This window comes from Zonotrichia albicollis, chromosome 3, assembly GCF_047830755.1.
Source record: "Zonotrichia albicollis isolate bZonAlb1 chromosome 3, bZonAlb1.hap1, whole genome shotgun sequence".
NCBI lineage: Eukaryota > Metazoa > Chordata > Aves > Passeriformes > Passerellidae > Zonotrichia > Zonotrichia albicollis.
In genome coordinates, this window is record NC_133821.1 from 68,207,954 (window position 1) to 68,227,042 (window position 19,089).

Consider the following 19,089-nt stretch of genomic DNA (forward strand, 5'->3'; position numbering starts at 1 on the left):
CAGTGTCACAACAGTTGCTCCAAGAAGAAGTGGAGTGCCTGGTTTGTGGAGTGTGGTGAGGCCTCTTTCTGTTCTTGCTTAGACCAGCCAGAAAATGCATTTACTTGCAATTTAAAATATGGCTTGTAGGTTGCACAACTTTCTTCAGAATAGTTTGTTTTCTTCCCTGTTTCAGGTTATAATGGCAGACCAAATCTTACAATGAAAAATAGAAATGGAAATGGAAATGGAAATGGAAATGGTAAAGTAATTCCTGGTAATAATGGAAAACCAAGTGGACAGAAAGTAATCAATGGCCCTCAAGGAGCAAAGTGGGTAGGGTGACCTTCTCTCTAAATTCAAGATGTTTTGACCTTTTATTGTATTTGTATTTTCAGTAAGAAAAGACAGGCAAGCAGTGCCCTCAGTCAATGCAGCTTTAAAGTGCTATTCTTAGTGGTTTAGTTTCCACTGTTCCACTGAAACCTAAAGACAAATTCTGGGTTTTGTTATTTTAACATTTTAAATTTAAATTTACATTTAAATTTACATTTAAATTTAAATTCAGCCTGGTGGGTTGAATTTTAAACTATAACATTACTCCTGTTAAATTTAGAGAAACAGTTTTTCATCAAAATCAATGCGATTTGTGCTCCCCAGTGACTTGGGGACTCTTGACACGGTGGGCGCTTTGCTGTGCACTGTGAGTGGAGATTGCCTGGAATAGCTGCTGTGCTAAAGATGTGTTCAGCAATGCTTCTCCCAGACTCTCACTCCAGGTAGAAGCTCCTGAGTAAGACTTCTGAAATAAAAAGTGCCTCCATAACTGTCACAATGCTTTAAATGCACTTATGCAGGTTTTTGTTTCCTCATGTTTCCAGAGGTATATGCAGAAGAGCTCAGATACCATTGATAGGAAAGCCCCACAAGCTGCATACATGCCCACACATTGTCTTTTAACATCCTTTACAATGAGTTTTTAACCAAGGAAAGCAAGGTAAAGAACTGGTGCTTCCTGTATGTTTTCCCAAGAGCTGAGCAGTAGGATTCTGTGATCAGCCTCCCTGGCATCAGCAGAGCTGCTTGCGCCTGGCATGACACATAAAGACATTTATTTTATGACCACTTCAATCTTACCATTTTCATTAGAGGAACATTAAAAAGTGCATCAAGTGTGTCACATTCAAGGGAAGCATTTTCACAAGGATGCCCAAAGTCCTTCAAATGGATTCTGGAAGTGGGCTAGGAAGGTCCTTGGAATGCCGTGGGGCATTTCTCTGCCTCTTGAAGGGAAGGCATTGCTGCTAGCAGGATGAACACCTTGCAAAGCAAGAGGATCTATGCCAAATCTGGTGCCTGGAGGGCTTCAGAGACTGATCTCATAATCTTCTGTCCTTCCTGCTGCAGCCTTTTTCTCAGCACCAGATGTAAGTCTGTCTTGCCAACCTGGAATTGCTGTTTCTGTCTCCTTCCCAGTTTCCTCACAGTACTTAACACCTTTTGCATTTTTGTGTTCTGTGGCTGAGTGTCTGTTACCTCAGGTTAAAACAGCATAAAGTTCAGCTATTTTGGGTTGAAATAGCAAAAAGGATTGAATTTTAACTGCAGTTAGCTCTGGAATTCTGTCCAAGCTCTCAGACATATTTGCTTTTCGAGACAGAGGCTTTTCTTCAGTCTCCTACCCCAGTTAAAATCTTACCTACTTTGTTTTCACTACCGTTTCAAAATAAAGTAACTAGTCCAACATTTAATTTTTTTTTAGTTAGACATAATTCTAAATCCCATCTTCAAAATGGCTCAGTGTCATACTGAAATCAGTACTACAGGAATTCACCTTAGGAGTGGTGCAGCCCAAGAAAATCAAGGGATTTGCTCATTTGCACACGAGAGCTACAGTAGGTGATATGAATATGACTGTGCAGCTCTGGACCCCAGTTCCTGGGAATCTGCTTTATTCAGCAATCGTACTTCAGTGATTACTATACATAAGTTTTAAAAGTTCCAGTGTGTTGTAGCTATTCCTGAACATCACACTTAGTGTCTGAATTTCCCCAGGATTTCTGTTGCTGTGAAATTTCATTTCACCTCCTCTTGGGTTAGCTAAACTTGAGTCCATCTATTGCTTTTAGATTGTAGATCTTGACCGAGGGCTAGTGTTAAATGCTGAAGGAAAATACCTCCAAGACTCCCAAGGCAACCCTCTCCGAGTGAAATTAGGAGGGGATGGACGCACAATTGTTGGTAAGTTACAACTTCCTTCTTACAGAGAAAAGCTCTATAGTTGTTGTACATATGGTACAAATCTTTGAGCTGTTGAATGCTTAGGCATCCCCAGGTCCCCTGCAAGCCATTTGGAGTGGTTTGTACCTCAAGTCAGCGCATTGCAGGACCTGGGGAGGCTTTGAGTCACCCTGTGAGACTCCAGGATACAAGGCAGCAAGAATCACTCAAGTCCATCTCACTTGTATCAGCATTAGAAAGGACCGCAGAACTGAGCCAGAACTGAGCCAGACTGATGAGTAGATAAAGGGTTGATGATTGTTTATATCTTTGTATACATAGGGTAATTATTCCCCACTGCTAGCACTGTATCAGCCATATGGATATGTTAGTTTCATTTTTTTCTTCTAAAGCTGACTACAAATAGTAAGAAACCCTGTTTGTGTTCTCTGAAGACTGCTGTTTGCATGTCAGTCCATCTGTACAGATCTCTTGAATACAAATTCAGTCTATTGTTAACCTGGCTACCATGAATATTTACAGTACCCAGAATTTGGCAAGTTTATCTGCAGTGACAGCATCTTACCAGCTCATCCCAGATTTTCCTTGCATGTGTTTGACATTAAGGAGCAGAATATGGATTCATCATACATTTCATCAGCAGTTAGTTGATGAGAGTGACTTAGATGAAATGCCATCATTGTCTGCACACTGTGATTCTGAAATGAAACCTCCCTGGAGTGTTTATCAAACAGCTGAAAAATGTGAACACCACTGTGGTTTTTTTTGAGGTTCTTCTAAACCATTTTCCAGCTTCCTTAGCCATGGCTCTTTCCTAAGTAACACTCTCCTTCTCTGTCAGTTTACTTACAGAAGGCTCTATTCACTCTATTGAGTGCTTTTGTGGCATCTACTGTGATAAAACACAGTAATGCTTAATCCTATAAGCCTGAAGTGGATTGACGGTGAGATTTTTTGGTTTTGTTCTTTCTTAGATGAAAAGGGTGCTCCAATGGTGAGTCCTGATGGATTGCCTTTGTTTGGACATAGCAGATTTAGTAAACCTGTAGCGAGTGCACAAGATAAACCAATAATAAGCCTTGGAGGAAAGCCTCTGATTGGTCTTGAAATGATTAAGAAAACAACCACTCCCTCAACTACTACTACAACAATACCTACAACAACTACCACGACCACCACCACAACCACTACAACTGTTGCTACAACCACCACCAGCACCACCACCACTCCAGAGCCGACCACCACTGAGCCACCCACCGAGAAACCTGCACCAACCTGTCCTCCAGGCACCTACGGGGAGTATGATGATGAAGGCAACTTGCTCCTGGGCTTGGATGGCCTGCCAGAGTGCAATGCAGAAGGTAATTTCCTTTTGTGCTGTTTGAATTCCCGTAGCTGTGCTGTTTGTGCAGCACAGTTACACAGATGTGGAATGGTGGAGAATCTGCCTCTGAAGATTTTGGTCCATTTGATAAGGTAGGAGCTGAGATTAGAGCATATGAAGAAGTGTTTGGGTGTTAAATGGATTTTCACTGGCAAATGCCAACTTTCACCAAAGCTGAAGTTTTTTGTGAAGTTGTGTTGTTTTCAGCAAATTTCTTACATTGTGTTGGATCCACTTTTATATGTTCACTCACAGGGGTACGAGTCTAAGCAGTAGCTTTGTGGTCAAAGCAGTTACATATAAGTTTTTCTCATTCCATTTCAGGCCAGGGAAGGAGCTGGAGGAGTTATACATTTTGTCTATGTTGTGTTCGCTTATCACAATGAATTCTGAAAAGTCTCTCTTTTGAGCCATGGTGGAAACAGCATTTGCAAAGTGAGATTCTTGCTCTCTTGCCAGCCCTTGGAGATAGATTGTCTAGCAGGAATGCAGCACAGCACAGATGAAGCTGGTGAAAGGCAACCCAGGCTCTGCACAGATAAGGCAGAGAGTTGTACACTAATTTCTTTAATATCTGAAGATACGAACCAGTGTCAGTGCATGTCATTTTTTGCTGTTGCTGTTATACAAGCTTAGGTTGTGATGCCAAACTGAAATCCAAAGTAAACACATATAAATGCACTAGAGTCCTTTGGTGTTGAGCCTGTTCTTTGTGGTGTTTTATGCTTTCAGCACCTGGATTGCAAGTGAGTTAACTGCTTATTTTAATCCTCAACTCATTCTACCAGTGGGCAATAGCAGCACAGCCATAACTTTACCAGCATGTTGGGAGTCAGACATCTGACAACTGCAGCAGCCAATTTTAATGGCTAGTGAAGCCCCTTTACCTTTCTCCTATACACCTGTGTCTCTTAAGTCAAAGTAGATTTACAAGTAGGTCATGAAACCATGGCCTAGGAAGCTGAACTATCACTTTGAAAAGGGCTGTGATATAGAAAGGTGTGGATCCAGCAACTCACAGTGAGTCTAAGGATGGAAAGACTTGGGAGAAGATCTCAGAAGCAGAAAACAAAATTCCCTTACCCACGGCCCATGACAGTTAATGAGTGAGAGATGTTAGCTCCTTGTGCAGGTGAAATTTCAATGAGTTATAGTGTTAGTATTTATTAAAATTAGCCACCTCTGACACTGTGCAGTTACAGAAGCATGCTTGCATGTGTAGATATGCACAGATGTGTACACACACACATACACACACACACACACACACGCGCATGTAAAAATCTTATCATCATTAAATATTAAGAGTTTTGCTTTTCCCTGTGGAAAGTTCTTAGTGTTACAAATATTGTTATATATGGTCACTCTCATACTTCCAAAGTTGCCTAAAGGGAGCCATGATTTTGGGCAGTTATAATCCCTCCCAAACCCCGCAGCTCCTTTTGCTTATCTTAGATGTTGATTACATCCTGTAACATTTCTTCTTTTTTGACCTGTGCTGTTTGGTACCTGGAGGACCTCTTCTGAGAATACACATTATAAGAGCAGCAGAAATTCATGACATACATCTGGGGTTAAACTGAAGGTAGGCTCCAGAAGCTGAGCAACAAAATCCTTTGCAGTGTAACGTTTAGCAGAGTTGTAGGCTGGGGAATTTTCATGTGATTTTCTGAACACATTAAAAATTCTGCTTGGGCTTTTTGCCTTCTACCAGATGGGCTTGTTGAACCTTTGAACTTGATAGAGGCACGAATGAAAATTAAGTTTTTATTCAGGCTATGTGTTCAATGAGAATGGCCTTGAAGTAACTCATAAACTGCCTGGCATTTTCACAGTGTGTCTGCCAGTGCCTCACAGTGGAAGGCTGAAAGGATGGTGCTGGATTTCTGCTTCTTACCTGGTTCTTAAGGCTCATTTCCTTATAGCTTTTGCAATACTAGTCCCTACCTGGGAATTTTGAAAGCTTCTCTGAGGAGACTTTTTCCATTTTTTTAAATCTTAGTGACCTGTTTCAGGATTAGATAAACACAGGAAAACAGTCTGTCTGTTCCACAAAGAACTTGATAGAAAAGTAAAGATCTTTGTGGTATTTATTTAATGATGGCTGTTATTGTTTAACAACGGAAGTGTATATTTCAAGAGTGGTAAACTACTACTCAATTATCAAAACAATGCAATTTTCACTTGACCATTTCCAAATTACTTTAAATTATATTTTTATGTTGTCTTTCCCTTTAATCTGAGTCTAGAAATTACTCCACATTGTTTAGTAAAATACTTTTTCTGCCAAAGCTTGATATTTGTTGCTAAGTGCTTTATTCACAAACAGGGTCTGCAAGTGCCAAAACCCAGCTACAAATGTTCTACTTAAGCTTTGGCAAATTCTTTTATCTCTGTCAGGATTTCTTCTTGATCCAGCAGAATTTATTACCAGCTTTTCACTATATTCATCAGTCTTTAACTCTCAAGGAGGAGTTTGGCCACACAAGCGTGATTTGTTGGTGAAATCAACTAAACTTTATTCACGAACTCACAAAGAAAAAAAACAGATGGAGACTTAACCACGCATTACTTGTAACAAAATCAAGTGATGGAATTTGTAAAACAAGTAAGACAGCAAGACTATCCTTACAGATGCCAAAAGTCTGTGGCAAGTGGTCATAGGAAGATTTGGCCCCATTTATTACAGGCAGGGTTTACTCAAGAGATTCAGCAAAGGGTGATGGTGCAAGGTGAAGAACTGCAGCTGGAGTGTGTACAGAAAATAATAAAATGAGAGGTCTGTTGGGAAGTGCGCTTATTGTCACCATGACACAGCTAATGCTAAACAAGCACAGTAACTGAAATTGAATACAAAAATAGAAAATTAAATTAGGCTTTGCTGGACTGTACATAGGCCAAGGACTTACTAGCTAGTACGCATGGATGAGTTGAAATCTGCTCGTGGAAGATTTCAAATTTCTGCATATTTGATCCTCTTTATTCCTTGGATATAGGCAGTCAAAGGTAAGTGCAGATGTTATAGATGTTGGTTGATGTTGGCCAGTAGTGGGTAGATGTGCAGAATTCAGCAAAGGATCTACTTTGGGACTGACTACCTTAAGAGAAGACAAGTGACTTCCAAGGGGATCATCTCCTGAAGAGTGCTGCGGAAGTCTACCATGAGGAAATATCAGATTCTTATATATGAAAGTCTGACAAGAATGAACCCATTTCCTGTGTTTTAAAGCATATTTTGGCATTAAAATCATGCAGTGTATTTAAAATAAAATTATTTTAGGAGAAAAAAAGCAGTTATACAGTAATTGTTGGTTCAAAAAAAAATCAGCAAAATTAAAATGTATCATTCAGATTATATTTGTGAGGCATTAACATTGGCAGTTGAAACTTTGCACTGTTTGCAGTTCTGGTTTAGTTGAAAATAACACTATTGCTTCCATACTGAGTGTTACAGGAGTGTGACCAATATATATGAAGTGTCTGGAGGTCAAAGCTGTCTTTCTCTCGTCTTTGTTCCAATGCTGGCCACTCCCCAGCCCCAGCAGTGCATTGGAGACTTCCGATGGTGCCTGCAGTGGGTTACAGCACAGTGCTTTTGTTTTGTTTGCGTGACTTTTTATGATTGTGCTGAGCTTTGGGTACCCTTTGGCTTCCCTAAATAATGTGGAGAAACACTTTCCTCAGAGTGTGCAGGAAAGCCTTTGGGATTCAACAGATGAGGTACTGGATGGTTGATGTATCTGGTGCTGAATTCATGTCCTGCAGAGATAATGAGATAATATAATGGAATAGTCAGCTGGGAAGTCTATTGGTGCATCTGCATTGGGTTTTGGGGTGCCTCAGTAGAGAGTTTTTGATGTGCACCTCATAATCATCTGTCCTTGCTGTGCTTTCATTTGCATCCTGGAGCAATCTCACTCTGATTTCCTGAACTGAATTCATGCTGGATGAAACTAATGCAGAGCAGTGCTTCAGGATTACACCTATGTGGCCCAACCTGTAATGGGCAGTCATTCCATAGGATCAGAGTAGAGCTAGTGCAGAGTGAAACCCCAGAAAATCCAGCACTAATTACTTCATTCTACAAATCCATTCCTTTTGGGCTGCATTCCTTGCAAGACCATTGACATGGGCTATAAATGTCATGGCTCTGTGGGCTGTTTGTTTTTATACCTCCATAAAAATATTTGGGTAGAAATATTTAATTCCTTGGTTGTTTTTTTTGGCATATAATGTTTTCACATTTGCTGCTTCTGAGACTATAAAATATTGTCAAATCCAGATGTGATCTTTATATAGTTGCTGGCAGCCTACCTTTGCTCCAGAGCAGCTGGGGCCTGAGGCAGAGCTTCTGGAAGGTGATTACTCTTAATTTTATGTAGGAGCCCTGAGCCCAGTTTTCCCCAACAAAACTCCTGACTACTGCACTTAGCTTGTCATCTGTTATTCTCAATGTGCAGGGCAGACTGTCACTGCATTATTTGGAAACCAGGAAGTTATCTTTTTCTTTACAATTCCACTGGCTAAATATTTTTATATTAAACTTTATTCCAGAATTATTTTATTGAATTCTTACAGCATTTTTGTTTTCTTTCTCTGTCAATAGATACATTCTCAGGACTGGATTCAGATGTGACAGCAACTCCAGAAGCTTATGTGATATATGATGATGGTATGGGTTAACTGTAGGAGTCTATTGCAAGTGACATATTGCCTTTTTCTCTGTCTTCTTTCTTTGGAACTGGGTTCAAGGAGGCAGATTGCTAAATGGGAGCTTAAGCAAGTGATGGTGAGCTGGAAAATGGCTCTGCATTACATGTGAAGAGAAAGGATCTAAAACCATCTGTTTCTAGACATAAAAGTCCCTTTCTATCAGTCCTGCAATCTAACAGGAACATATTGAGGAAATAAATTACTTTTCAGGGCTGTGTCATACAGACAACTGCTTCAATCCTAGATTTACTTTCTCTGGTACAATTTCTAACTCCAGCCCTGTCAAAGTCAATTGCCTCCTCTAAAATACAAAATCCAGATAACATTCAAGCCCTGAACAATCAAAATACCTTAGTGAGTTGTTTCTTTAATGTGTAGTCTGCATTTGGACAATTAAGCATGCTCATACTGAATAAGATCACCTACATATAAAGTAAATAATCTGCTTAATTAATGTGGAATTTATATCAAAGAGATTTGAAATCAGATTAAAGGAAAAGAGGGAAATATTTTTTTAGAGTTAGATTCATGCCATCTTGATATTGTAATCAAGGGCATAACAACCTTAGCTAAAGAGGAAATGTCAAGTCACAGCATTTAATTGTAAGTTTGCATAGGGACTGTAAATTCTCAGTTATTGGAACTGAAATTCACTTTCTGCCATCTGTGACATCGAATGTTCTATCCCTCTTAGTCCTCAAATTCCTGCTCCTGCCCTCACATATGGAAGTGGCTTAGTACAAACCTCAGTTACACAAAAAGTTTTTTAGTAGAATTTATGGTTCTAGAACAATGAAAGATTTTTAATTTGTGGTTGTAGTGCTGGATCTTTAGTCTAATCAACAACAGAAAAACATTTAGAATGAGAGTGCAGCAGCTGAGTGGAAGATATTATAGACATTTGTACTTTTAATGCTGATCACTTCATACTGAAACTGACATTTAGAAGGTGGGGAGGAGGGAATGAATGAGAAAGTGCACAAGACATACATCCCATTTCCCTTACATCTCCATGGATGCAGAACATCCTCAGTGCACAGGTCTTTTGCCAGGCCTCCCCTTAGGTGCAGGTCACCTGCAGAAAACACACACTTTAGCAGTTTAAGCACAAAACACTCAAGGACATGAGCTGAGTTTCCCAGCCTGCATGAGGTCATGGCAGAGATGCCAAATGCTACTTTCCCTTCGTTTTGTGTGAAGTCAGGTAGCACAGCAGCTTTTCAAAAAGCACTGAGTTAAATAGGACTGAACATAATGAGGCTCATGTGGGACAGTTTGCCTTCCTTCATGGCCACAATTGGAAAGTTCCGGACTCCACACCTCCCATCACAGGAGGGTTTGAGAGCAATATTGGACCACCTGTAGGGCTTTAGAATTGCAACGCTGAGTTTTCTTAGAAAGTAATTTTTTTCTCTCCCTTCTCTACTTCCTTTGACATCTGAGGGCTTTGGCCAGGGATTCAATTACTGTGCCATCTTCTCTTGGGGTTTGTGAGAGGAGGTGGCAGATACACATTCAGGATATTGCTTTACAAATACATTTGTTATTTTTGTCCTGTTTAACTGTGTAAGTGAGGTCTAAATCAGCAGTGACATGAGTATTCTGGGGCAAAGACTCCTCTCTGTCCATGACTTCGGTAGAAACTATTACAAGGCTGAACTTTGACCAACCTCTACAAACAGTTCTGTAAGGAGTGTGCAGTGGCCCCACCGGGCAGGGTGTGTAGCACTTCTTTGGGACTGTGGCCATGACAGAATTATTTCCCTTCTCATAGTTAAGCCAAAATTAGATGAAGCATGCTAACACCTTCATCTTGTATTTTCTCTGAAGACTACGAGTTTTTTGAGAGCACTTTGCCACCAACCACCACCACTGCCACCACTACCACTGCTTCTACCACGACAGAATTGGAGGTTGTCTATCCGGAGACCGGTGTTGGTGGCACTGGCCCTGTGTCAGAATATGACATTGCTGGGAAGAAGCGCTTCACTGGTAAGGATGCCCTTTACCTTATCTAGCTTACTACTTGTGCTGCAAAGAATTCTTGTTCCAGCTAGGCCAGCCCTTCAGCTGAGACCATTGCACAAACACATCCAGTAGACATGTGTGTGGTCCTTTTAAGGATTTCCACCTTGGAAACCCAAACAGCAGTAGTTATTTCCTTATTTCAATGCTTGCATGCTTATGCGTGGGCCCACAATGGTTTTGTTGAACCGGTAAAAATCTCTTTGTACTCTTTCAGTGTAAGTGCTCTGTTCTGTGTTCTGCATTGTGTTTGGTCTAGCTGAAGTGAGTAAGAGAGCAAGAGTGTCTACACCAGTTCAGCTTAACTGCATCTGACTTCACACCAGCATTTCCAGCAGGGCAAGTCTCCACGTAGGTGTGAGTCTTCCTCTAGGGGACCTGATTCTTTTCCACTGATCTGTTCAACCTCAGTGATTTCACCCACCTTGCACTAGCATGTGTGCTTCAAAAGGTGCTCCAAAGTCAAGGAATGAATGGCACTTTGGATATGAAATTTCGAAAAAATAAATCCAGTAGAGATAAGTATGATTTTGGTATTTGGACATTTTCTCAGTAGAAGACATTTGGTGAAGGAGCCCCCATTACATGAGCCGTGTCTCCTGTGTACACGAGCCATTCAAGTGTGTAGGTTGGTGTTGCAGCACTGACTTCAGAGCTGCTCTGCTTCTCTGTCAGCTGGGGGCCAGAGGAGGGGGATTTGGAGATTGTAGGGAACATTCCAGCCTCCACCCCAAGCTGGTGACACCCCCTGCAGCGCTTGACATATTTCTGGCACTTGAACTGAGGTCAAGTCAGCTGCTGACTCACCTGGCATTTCAGAAAAGAGTTCAGGGGATGGAGAATCATCTTTGACATATCTTGGCTTCCCTTCCAATATCCACAAGCTTCATGTGGCTTAGAGCAAAACTCTGCTGCTGGAGAAAAAGATTTGTTTTTATATATGCCAAAACTTTTTCCAGTGCATCTTCAGTTTCCCTGTCCAAACAATTTCATGATGTTTCTATTCAGCTCTCTCACTGACAGTGCTTCTTGATTCATTTAGCTGGAGAGGCTAAAATTAACTTCATTGCAAGATCTGGAAAAAATTCCTTTAGGGCATGAAATCCAATAAGATAAACCAAGAAACACTGGTTTATGAACATTTCAAGGCACTAGGGAAATAATATTACCATTTCAATGAATTGTATTATTGCAACTGAATAAACATTTCCAAAGCAAGTTTTATAGTCCTTCCTTTGAATGTTACGGTGACTTTTAAGGCAATAAAAAGATGGTTTAATCTTTTCCTGAACTGAAGTGCAATTCCAGTCAGTATAAAGCTTTTAAAAATAGAAGTTACAGGTTGGGAGCACATGCCTGGAAGGTAGGCACTCATGACTCCTGGTCCCTTAGTACCCAGGGGACCACAAAAATCCATTTAAACTGGTTGGACTGCACCTTGGAATTGCTCTTCATGTTTCTTTTGTTGTTTTGCTCCAGCTTCAGGATGTTTGTATAAGAACCAATCACTTAGACCTGTAAAGTCTTAGATGATTGAAAGCTGTGTCAGGGATCTGTTCCCATGTTGGAAAGGCAGAATTTGGGTGACATTTTCATCCCACCTTCCGGAGGAGCTGGAGGTAGCAAGCAGAGGGTGCTGCAGTCAAACTGCTCTCTTCTGTCTCTTGTAGCAAAGACAGTCCTTCCATCTTTGCATAATTTGGTAATAAAGTTGTGGGTGTGGGGTAGGTAAACCTGAATGTTGGCATCCCATTCATCCTGCTCATCAATCAATTTGGCTGTAAGCCATGCTTTGTTGGCAGCAGTCTCTGGGCTGCAAGGTGAGGAATTTTTAAATGCACCACAAAACATGACTCTCTTAAGGAAATTGCCAGCCTGTGTGCTACTCTGGGATCCCTCACACTCCTTACTAAATGCTGCCCTTCCCTGTCTTTTCTAGCTCCTTATGTGACCTATCTCAATAAGGATCCAGCAGCTCCCTGCTCCTTGACAGAGGCCTTGGAACATTTCCAAGTGGAGAGCCTTGATGAAATCATTCCCAATGACTTCAGAGAGAAAGATCAGCGTCCCCTGAAAGCCCCTCACAACATCACCGTTGTGGCAGTCGAAGGCTGTCACTCCTTTGTCATTGTGGACTGGGCCAAACCTGCTCAAGGAGACATGGTAACAGGTACTCTCCTGAGGGTTCCTCTCCTGATGGGAGAGAGGAGAAGGGGAAGGTTTTCCTACATGACCACTTGTACTGGTGTCTGCACAGTCAATGTGTCACTTAAAACAGTGAATGCATTACCTCTCATCTTTTTGCCTTTACTGTTTTTTAAATCAGAATTCACAACTGGGTGCTGTCCTCTGATGTAATGCTCCATCATTATTAGCTAATGATAAGAAATTCTTACAGGCCAGGATTTTCCAGGAGAGTTAGGCATGGAATCACTTTCATATTCAAAGATGTTTCAATTCCTTTTATCCTTAAAATGTATTGTGACACCTAGGGATACCATTTATTTAAAATTTAATTAGAATCCTCACGACTATTTCTCTTTCCTGTTTACAGGCTATCTGGTTTACAGTGCATCCTATGATGACTTTTTAAAGAATAAGTGGTCAACCAGGACTGCAGGGTCTACTCACTTGCCCATTGAGAACCTGAAGCCCAACACACGGTAAGGATATGATCCCCTCCTTTTCAGTTCTGTTAAGGAAATAAAGCAAATTTTGAGAGTTGTAATTTGTTTTTCTTGGTCTTAGTATAAATGTTTACATCTGGTTTAGATTTTACTCGTTCTGTTGGACAGCAAATTGTTCTATAAACTGCACAACAGCCTGATATCTTTACGGTATTAACCCTGGAGCAGATAGCAGTGTGTACATATGTTTGTGTGTATGAAAACACATATCAGTAACAAAGAAAATATTGTTTTAAAATGCATTTTCTAATCTTTTAGATAATCAAATGTTGGGGGGAAAATATACTAAAATATACTAAAATATGCTAAAATAGACCCATGGTTTGACTTGATGTGATGTGGGCCATTCCAACATATGTGTGGCCAAGATTTGATGCCTAAAGGCTGCTGGGGAAGTGCTGCCCACTCGTGTGTTTTTGCTTTCTGTTCACATAAATGTGCTGGAAGAGAAGACTTGGTGGTATAAGGTGAGCTTCTGACAATTGCTCAGAAGTCAATTTAGCAGGAGTTTTAGGTCTTTATCTTACAAAAAATCTGACAGAAATGGTGGAACACGAATGCATGCTTCACATGATTTGTGAAGATTTGTGGAATAATTTGTGGCGACTAGGGGCAAAGTAAACAGCTACAGAGGGACTGCATTCAGATTCCTCCTTTAGAGAGATGCGCAGTGTCTCACATATTTGTCTCTCAAATTCTGAGCCTGTAATTCTTTTGGTGCTCCCTTGGGCTCGGCCCTTCACACGCTGCTGTCTGCAGTCTCTCAGGCACTGGTGGAAGGTGTTGTTCACATGGTGGAGAGAGGCACTGGGATTGTGGGCTGGAATTAGTATGCATTACTTGGTGGTGCTCTGCAGATCTGAGCATTGACTGCTTGGATAGGCACATAGGGTTTGTGCTAGGACAGTACAGAAGAAGGAAACGGTGTCAGCCAAAGTGTCTTTACTTTCCAAGACAATTCGTAGGCAAAGGGAAGGTTCTGAGCATTAAAAGTAGTTGATTGAGAGCCTCAACCTAGAAAACAGAATTGTTTGAGCATGGCCTTCATCTAAAACCTTAACAGACAAAATGATAAAATAAGATAAATAAATTATGAAAAGCCAGTGCAGTGTAGCCAATTGGAGGGCATATGATGAGGCATATTTTTCTGACTACATCATGACACTTCTCCAGACTCCAGCATAGTCTCACACAGGTTTGCCCCTGCAGCTGCTCTTGCTGTCTGGGAAACATCCAAGCACCAGCAAATCACAGAATATTTAAAGAAGTCTTCTCCACAGAGACTTCCCTCCAGCCAAAGAGTTCTGAGGACATGACATCTCCTTGGGAGGGCCAGAACCCAAGCAACTTCTGCAGCAGCTCCTTATGCAGCTGCACAAGGGCCATGTTCAGCAGAGGACACCTGCAGTGTCAAAGACCTGGAAAATTAGCAGGGGAATTCTAATTATGGAGAACCAGGATAAGCACATTCAGAGCACCTACAGAGTTAAAACTGGAGAGATAAGATGTACAGGAAAACACGGTCCATCTTATCCCCTCCTGTTCTGTCTACAGGACTGTCAATCACACGCTTCGTGAGGCATTCTCTTACATATCCAAGAGCTAAAAAAAGGCCACTTATTTCAGAAGATTGGTAATCTAGACCTTAGTGACAATCTTTGAGTCTGGTTCATGGTGTGTTAAAACAAAGTTACTTCATAGTGGAGAGCTTCAGTGGTGTACTTTTCGTCTGATAGTGCTCTCCTTACAGAACATTGTTGTTACAAATGTACACAGGGTGGTATGTGGCACAGATCTCTCTGTAACAGGTGAAACCTGTTACAGCAAGATAGAAGAGGTTTGAGATCTCCTGTTCCTAGATAGTGATGGAAGCACTATGGAATGCAGACCCTTCTGCCTTTGTACATCTACATCCTTATGACTTGAGGACTCCCTTTCCCTAAACAACTCTCCTCTTGCTGCTAGAACCTGTTCCTCCCTACACATCCCAGATTCCTCTGTATGCCCAGCCCTTTTCCCCTTCACCAGTATTCATTCCTCCACTCTTACATTGTCTCCCATGCAGGCCAGGGAGGCATTGCCTTTGCACCCCCGCTTCTCCTGGCTGCAGCCCTGCATTTCTTGTTTCTGTGCCATTTTACCTTCCAGCTGAAGCTCCTCACCTCTTCAGTCTTTCAGTCACGTCTCCCTCCCTCTCCTGATGCCCAAAGGAGTTGAAGGCCAGGGATAACTCTGCTTCTCATACCAACACCTAAAGGGCTCCAGAACACCAGAAGGAGTGGTTGCAGTGAAAGCTCGCAGGAGTTCTGCAGCTGCTGTCCATGCAGGGGAATTGGTGGGAGTTAAGCTGCCAGCATGCCTGAGATGGACATTAACTCCAGGCTTCAGGTCACAATTTGTCTGTATTTGAATGGAGTTCTATAGGAACAGCAAGGTTATGGATTCATGCTTCTCCATGAGCCTAGTGATTGTCTTGCTGAATTAAGGTTTCATGATAGGGAGGCTCAAGCAGGTGCCACTCATTTAACCAGATTGTTTCTCCAGCATCTTCCTGAAGATGATATAATCCATTGGCCCCTATAGTATGCTCTGTGAAGGCAATGAAGGCTTCATGTGGGGTCTGTGGTGGAGAACGAAGGATCTTTATAACAGAGAAATGTTATGTATCAGCCATTCTCATTTACATTCTTCAAACCCACAGACTGAATTGATTGCATACTTTTTGTCTTAAAAATAACTCCCTAACCACTAGGAGAAGATACCATGCCTAAGAAAATATGGGATAAAAGTTGAAGTTAATCTAAAGATTTTGTGTCTGCATTGTTAATGAATTTTGTGAGAAAAGTCTGAATAGGTAATTTACTGTAAGCAGATGCTGTTGGCTACTGGGCATCCCACAAGGGGCTATGGGTGGTGCAATTTTGCAGCATGCACAGAGTATGAGAAGCAGGTTGGCATCCTGGCTGAAGTCAGCACCAGAGAAGATTTCAAGCTGTCAACATATCCTGGGAAACATCTGCCTATTATTTAGGTTTTACAAACAAAAGAGAAATCTATGTTTAATCCATGTCATAAATTTTTTCCTGAGGCCTGGTCTGACCTCCGTTTGAGAAGTGGAAGTTCTTCCATTAGTGAAACTCTGGTCAGCTTCAGTGGGTACAGGAGCTGCTTCCTTGTGATTTGTGATTGTAAACAGTAGAATGACTTTAAACTTTATTAAATCTTTAAACCAGTAGTTTTGACAAGGTCCCTTCCCTAACTTTAATTCTCAGCTGTAACAGAAGATGATGCAAAGGGCTGGACAGCATCTGCTCCACCACTAAATCAGTCTTATGCAGTCAGAAACATTATAATCCTTGCCATAAACATTTCAGTCCCTGTCCTGAGCATGGTTAGACTTTTTCCTGCCTTTTTCAGGAGTGCTGTGTCAGTGCCTGATGGGAGTAGCTAGGTAGTCTCATTATTTAAAACATTGTTCTTCACCCCCATATCTCCATGTCTTCTGAAATCTTTCTTTCTGTTCACTTGGGTTTTGTTCCATCTGGGGATATTTTGATCCCACAGTGCCTGCTACCAATCCAGTGTTATACAGAGTACTTCATAGAAGGTTCTTAAACATTTACTCAGGGCTTACAACTGCAAACAGAGCCTGGATCATCTGTTTCAGGGGGCCAGATGCACCAAAAATTCTATTTCCTTTCTATAGCTCCATTGAAACAAAGCCACGGTATGTCCAACAAGCAGCATCAACCACAGATGGCTGCTTTGTGCCACCAGGGCCACACAAAAGAGCTAAGATGTCCGTGAAACCATTGCCCTGGGCAGGTGGTAGACCTATGTGGCACACACCTACCTCATACCAGCTCTGCAGGAAGCTCCTCTGCCAGCTTGGCTCTGATGTCTTGTTATAAAATTAGTTGTAAACATTGATGAGGGATGTAGTGGTGGGCCATTTCAGATGGAAGGAGACACTTTGCATTAGGCTGTGAACCTGCAGGCCCTCATTTGCACTTTTTTCTTATGGAGGAATGGTGTAGTTGTAGGCAGAGGACTTTAACCCTTGCTGTGGGGGTGCATCCTGCCATCTCAGCCTGCCACTGAGCAGAGTGCAGGGTGAGGATCCCTGCAGGCATGCCTTTGACACATCTGGAAAAAGGAATTTGCAGCTAATCAATTTTTTTTAAGAAGCTGCTTCCCTAATTATTATGCTGAGTGATTATCTCACTTTGTGCTGTGAGTGCCAGCTATTTAATTCCAACACCTTGAATTAAGTCAAAGAATAATTTTTCTCTAAATGACAAGTGTGTTGAATGATTAGTCATGTAGCCTGAATGACAAAACATGCTATATATTCAGTGCCCTGTTACAGTCCACTATGTCCTTTCTTGACGTATCACTAGAATTGGTATATAAAATCTCAAAGGAAGTTTATTCATAGGAGGAAAAGTCTTTTTGTTGCCTGTATTGAAAATGAACAACAAATGGTACTGCATCTGTTGGGATTCTTCTGTGCCTAATGGTAGCAATTCGCACAGTTCTGGCTAAGCAAAGTGTAAATCAAATTATATGTTGCAAATTTTGTTCATGTTTCTATGTGATGAAAACCAGTCAAGTTATACTGATTTGAGATTTCCTGGCAAATTCATCAGCTGAAGGATTCTGACTAATGAAAATGTCAGATTCCTGGACATAGAATGGCTTTGGCAATTTGTTTTTTTATTTGTCATGTCTGAGAAAGAAATATATCCCAACTGCATTATTTTATTGACCTTCTTAATACAACAGTCATAGCATTGTCTATGTTTAAATCACAAGTCAGCAAATCATGAGATCTGGCTCTCTGTCTGGTACAGCTAGAGCTTTCTTCTGTGTATAAAGGCTTAGGAATAAATTTTGCAATCTAGTGACTTCATCACTCCTTTTTTTTAATCACATAATTTTATTTTTTTTTAGACAGTCAGGCAGGCAACATGAACCATCATATGTGCTAGGTGGGCTTCTAGGTGGGTAAGAGGACAGCTGAATGTCCTGACTGCATAGGTAATCAGTTCCTGCATCATGCATTGGCTACAAATCTGTGTGGTTTTCTCCACTTAAAGAGGTGCACAAGGTTCTTGGGCTGCTCTCTCTCTGTTTTGAGGGGGATTATGGCACTCATATGTCTGATGGGAATGCTTTGAGGCTACCATTAATGCACGTGTATTAAGTGTATTTAAAGATACCCAGACAGTGCCACTGTGTTGAAAGGTGGTATCTGATTATACTTCTTTAGAAGCAGTGGGAAATCAAGCATCCATGCTTTCCACTGTGCTTTGAAGGGTTATGGTAAAGGTGTGGGCTGGAAGACATTTTTTCTCCTGCTTTTCTGAAGCAGTTACAGCAAACACTGAGCTAAGTCAGGTAAGCTTGGTGCTGTGTTGCAGCTCTTTTGAGAACCACAGTGAGGAATTGCTGCCTTGTGTCCCATCCCTATGGACAGGCTTGTGCTGCACACCCCTGTCCTGATCCAGGTGACAAGAGCACTAGTGAAGGAGGTGCGGAGGAATGCAGGTGCCCCATGAGAGCATTGGCAACTTGGGATTAAAGCAGTGCTCAGGCTGCCATGCTCTGCTTGGGTGGCCAGAAATAGGGAAGCACATGGGAGGCTTTTTGCCTTCCCTCCTCTCTTTCCCCAGACATGCTAAACACTCTTTTATACAAAAAATCTAGTTCAGTAGTTAAAAACAGGGGCAATTTTTTCTGCCAGCAAAAGGATTGTGCTGGGCATGAACAAAATGCACAGCCTTCCTGAATTCTGCTATTTATCATGTTTTCTTTTTGCCACAGCATATGTGTCTTTAAAAAAAGAACTCCTGAGTTGTTTGTGAGCATCATATACTCATTAATTGAAGTCAGAACTGGCTGCAGAGAGCAATAGAGGAGTGGTTTTCTGGTTTCAGCTGCAGGACATGGCAGGGACAGGGGACATGGCCCTCTTGCAGATGTGGGAACGGGAACGTGTCCCACAGAGGGTCTGACCATGCACGTGCTCCAGGTCCAATGAAGATACAAGGTAAAGCT

General features: G+C 41.5%; 1 protein-coding gene across 1 annotated transcript in view; it reads left to right on the top strand.

The window, feature by feature from the left end:
• FNDC1 (fibronectin type III domain containing 1) overlaps positions 1-19,089 on the top strand; it is a 63,155-nt gene that overhangs the window by 34,884 nt on the left and 9,182 nt on the right. The window contains exons 9-15 of the mRNA XM_014267818.3: positions 176-315; positions 2,109-2,220; positions 3,195-3,581; positions 8,211-8,276; positions 10,148-10,309; positions 12,282-12,512; positions 12,897-13,005. Of these exons, the coding sequence (XP_014123293.3) occupies positions 176-315; positions 2,109-2,220; positions 3,195-3,581; positions 8,211-8,276; positions 10,148-10,309; positions 12,282-12,512; positions 12,897-13,005 (1,207 nt within the window). The remainder of the gene's footprint in view (positions 1-175; positions 316-2,108; positions 2,221-3,194; positions 3,582-8,210; positions 8,277-10,147; positions 10,310-12,281; positions 12,513-12,896; positions 13,006-19,089) is intronic.